Source organism: Oratosquilla oratoria, chromosome 2, assembly GCF_046742065.1.
Source record: "Oratosquilla oratoria isolate Oo_2021 chromosome 2, ASM4674206v1, whole genome shotgun sequence".
Taxonomy (NCBI): Eukaryota; Metazoa; Arthropoda; class Malacostraca; order Stomatopoda; family Squillidae; genus Oratosquilla; species Oratosquilla oratoria.
The window spans coordinates 19,572,945-19,577,571 of NC_134778.1; the positions used below are offsets into that span (position 1 = coordinate 19,572,945).

Here is a 4,627-nt window from a genome sequence, read left to right on the forward strand (position 1 = left end):
ATGAGAAGACTAGTGACAGTAGTTCCAACACGACTCCCGCAACAGACACTCAAAAGAAAACAGTACAAGAAGAAAAACAGTCACAGAAAAGCAGCAGCATCACGGTGAACCCGGTTACTTCCCTGCCTATTATGCTACGAGGATCATTCTTTGGAGATTCCTTCTTCAGTCACGCCCACAGAGATTTCGTGTCAGCAATGGAGCACGCCCTGAAAAGGTCTGGTGCCGAGTCTTCCACTGCGGAAAACTTCAAACGGTACAAGTCTCTTCGTGATGTCGACTTCTCAAACAAAACTCAAGCATACACCCTCTCAGAAGACGATTCTTACTATAAGGTTGGTAGTTTTCTACCTTGTAATATGGAATAGAACTAAGGTAGTGATATATTCATATGGCAGGCTGTAAACATTGGTGTAATTATCCCAATAAACCTCTTTCAGATCGTATTGGACGCACAAGACTTCAAGAATGGTGATGTGCAGGTGAGACTTGTTGGAGAGAGTTTGGTGGTGGAAGGACGAGTGGAGAAAACAATCAACAACACCGCATCCAATCTAATATTCCAGCGTCGTTTTGCATTGCCTTCCCACACTGATGCCAGTGACATTACGGCAGCTTTGTCTTCCGATGGAGTGCTCACCATCTTGGCCAAGAAGAAATGCAACAATCACAAAGTGTGTGAACACATCATCCCCATTAAGAATGAAGACAACCCCGATCATCAAACCTCCGGAGAAAATCAAAAGTTACATTCAGTAAGTCAACACAATTCTGCTAGTGAAATTCAGTCAGAGCATAACACATTCAATGAAGAGAAAGAAAACCAAATTAGACTTCAACAGCTGGAGCTCTTCCAGCAGCAAGAGAAGCAGATTCAGCAACACGACCAGCAGATACAAAAACAGGAGCTAATGATCTCCATGCAAGAAGAGCAACTCAAACAACATAAACAGGAAATCGAACGGCAGAAGGCCAACAATCAGAAACTTCAAAGGGATACAGAAGAATTACAATTCATATTGAACACTGACATTGTGAATGAAAATGAAGAGAGTCAGACCACACTCCTGCAAGAATCATCACAGAACGAAAAACAGCAGCTTGAGCAGGAGCAACAGAAGGCGATACAAAACGAGCAAATAATCTCCCTTCAGCAGCAAGAAGAAATTAGGGCACAAGATGAGAATGGACTACTGAGAGTTCATACTCAAATTTTTGAAGAGGATGCGGAAGAAACGCAGAACCAAATTGCCGAGCAGAAACCCGAAGCCAGCACTTCATTCGCTGTTAAAAGAATAGAAAAATCTAAGACTAATCAGAACCAAGAAACTGAACAGGCATCGACACATCAAGACGAAAATGAGGTGTGCATTAATGACACCACACTTTGGTGTAATGGGCCTGTTTGGGCCCCCAAAATTGGTTCCTTGGAAACAGGCTTTTCTAATGTCAAGAATTTTGAGTGCACGAACACAGAAAATCTTCTGGCAAAGGCTTCTTGTAGTGTTCATATGGAAGAAAATGATTCTGCTTTGGAGGAAAAGAACGGTTCTTCAAACTCGAGGACCCAAGTCCTAGCAGAGTCAGAGACGGACAATCAGTTAGCAGCAGTTCAGGAGAACCTTTTGCTTCCTACCGAGCACCGAGGCAACTTCTTCCAGGATTCTTTCTTCGAAAACGACCACAAGCACTTTCAGACAGCCATCTCCAAGGTCCTTGAGAGATTTGGAGTGATTTCTAGCGAGGACAACCTAAATGCCTATAAAACTCTTCGTCAATCTATATCCGTGGAAGAAAGCCAGGCCGCTCAGTTAACAGATGAAGAAACAAGCTACAAGGTAAGGACACAAATGCAGAAGAGCAAGTACAGAGAATATGCAAATGTGTGTTGCCAATTGTGTTAAAGACTGATAGGTTCTCTACTTCATCATTCCATTATATATTCAAGTGTTCTGAATGCGACGATTATTCAAATGAGCGATAATTCTCATTAACCCAATGCATTATCTGAGTTAATGTGTTTCTCATTCCACAGGTGGTATTGGACGTGTGCGAGTTCGTAGGTGGTGATGTAAAGGTAAAGGCAGATGGACAAATGCTGGTTGTTGAAGGCCAGACGCAGAAGAAAGAAGGTAACTCCACTTCGAGTCGAAGCTTCCGTCGATGCTTCCTTCTACCGACCTTGGTGGACATGGAAGCCTGCACCTCGGCGCTCTCCTCCGACGGCGTCCTCACCATCACGGCACCAAAAAAGGACCTGGCATCCACAAGAGACCTCGACAACTCTTGCAACTTCAACAAAGAAGTCTCCCGGACATCACAGACACTCAGCAGCAGCAGTAGGGCTAAGGGCTGGAGGGAACAAACATCCTACCACGAGTCCTCGCTTGGCGGAAGATCTGATCAGCAAACCTCTAGGAGGACCTTCCAGTCCAGTTCCATTTCGGGCAACATCTTGTAGCTGTCATGATCGTGTGATTTCTTCTGTTTATCCCATGATATGTGATAATGAATTTTTTAGATATAATAAGTCATTTTGTACTTATACACGAATTCACGGTTGTTGGGATCAAACCTTTTCATGTCGACCAGAATGCACATCCAGACAATCACGCTTGAGATTTGATATAGCATAAGGAATTTTTTTCAATAAAATTTACCAATATATTACAGGCTTCTTATTTATTGCATTATTCTATTTATCTTTTACTAATTATTGAATTGTTTTAGTCGGGGAAAAATCAGTGAGAGGAAGAATCAAGAACCTGAGGAAAAAAAAAAATTAAAATGATTGCAGACTAGAGCCAATAACATCGCACCACTCGGAACTTAAGGAATCTTTTCACATGAATCCCTGAAGAAACATTATATTCTTCATTGTAAACTTTCCTCCGAAAAGTCATCTCTGACATATGAATAAGCTTACTTGACATAATCATGTAGATCACTTTGGTTCTATACTCAAATGGATGGTTACATTTTTTTAATAAAGTTCACAAAAAATGCAAAATATCACAGTGAAATATTTTTTTTTTACCTTATGTATACTCTGACTTCAGTACGATTTTATAAACTGACTTTCCAAATTCTATCCTTTCATCCATAAATATCAATGGAAAATAGACGCAATCCAAAGCAGATAAAACAGACCGTTGTCATTTTAAACTATCTATATATATATATACATACATACATATATATATATATATATATATATATATAGATATACATACATACATACATACATATATATATATATATATATATACATATATATATATATATATATATATATTTGTGTGTGTGTATATATATACATATATATGTATATAAATATATATATATATATATACATAAATATATGCATATATATATGCATATATATATATATATATATATATATACAATTTCATCAACCACAATGCACTTTCATTCTAAGCCATCGAAATCGGAAGAACCGTGGAGGCAACGCAGAAATTGAAACGTGGATCGCCCGAGGACTCGAACCATTACACCATCAAGAGATGGTGTAATGGTTTAAGTCAATGCTGCACTGGTCACGTGCGGACCGTAGGTTCGAGTCCTCGGGCGATCCACGTTTCAATTTCTGCGTTGCCTCCACGGTTCTTCCGATGTTGATGGCTTAGAATTAAAGTGCATTGTGGTTGATAAAATTGTATCTCTAATCACTGGGACCCATTCAGTGTTGTACATATACTGTATAAATATATATATATATATATATATATGTATATATATATATATATATATATGTTTGTGTTTGTGTATGTATATATATATACATATATATATATATATATGTGTGTGTGTGTGTGTGTGTGTGTGTGTGTGTGTGTGTGTGTGTGTGTGTGTGTGTGTGTGTGTGTGTGTGTGTGTGTTTGTGTGTGTGTGTGTATGTATATATATATATATATATATATATATATATATATATATATATATATATATATATATTCTGGTTGAAATCAACTGCACTAGTTGCTTTAACAATCTTCAAGACTGTATTCTTTATTTTGGAGAATACTTTCCTATTAGCAACTGAGAGGGACTGGAAGTAGTCATTCATGACTCTCAAAAGAATATACGCAGTGTATGCCAACTGGTATATTTTTGCATAGTAATAGTATTGAACAACTATTGACTCCACCGAAACTATAGTTTTTCGCCTCGTCGTGAGGCGTCTTCAGGGTGAGGACTGCTTTGTGGATGCTCTGTTGTGTTGAAAGGTCTTCAAACGAATACTGCCGCTGTTTTGTTTTGTTTTATCATTATTGATTGCAAGTATTTACAAAAGAAAAACTTGCGCGGGTCACAACCCGCTACTTCCTAAGAAGTCTGAAGGACTTTTACAATGTATTACAAAACTAAAGGTAAATATGCTGGCAGCCATCTCTTCGGTACTCTTCTGTCTCCCGGTCTGATGTGTCGTTTTGTCTCAGTCCATGCCTTCCGGGATCCCAGGTAAGGACGGCCAGTCGTCTTTGCTGTAAAGAAAGAAAAAGTCATGGTGAGCGGATATGCTTGTTGTACATAGGCTATATATTCAGTGTGTATTCATCACGAAAAGAAAAAGAATAAAATGGGGGGCATTATCTGGGAGGTGATA

The 4,627-nt window shown here is 38.8% G+C and overlaps 1 protein-coding gene across 1 annotated transcript in view; it reads left to right on the forward strand.

Moving 5' to 3' along the window:
* LOC143034583 (uncharacterized) overlaps positions 1-2,668 on the forward strand; it is an 18,576-nt gene extending 15,908 nt beyond the window's left edge. Inside the window, exons 10-12 of the mRNA XM_076200856.1 lie at positions 1-335; positions 441-1,838; positions 2,036-2,668. The exon at positions 1-335 is cut by the window's left edge and continues 94 nt beyond it. Coding sequence (XP_076056971.1) covers positions 1-335; positions 441-1,838; positions 2,036-2,461 — 2,159 coding nt within the window. The 3' untranslated portion in view covers positions 2,462-2,668. The remainder of the gene's footprint in view (positions 336-440; positions 1,839-2,035) is intronic.
* Positions 2,669-4,627: the final 1,959 nt, after the last annotated feature.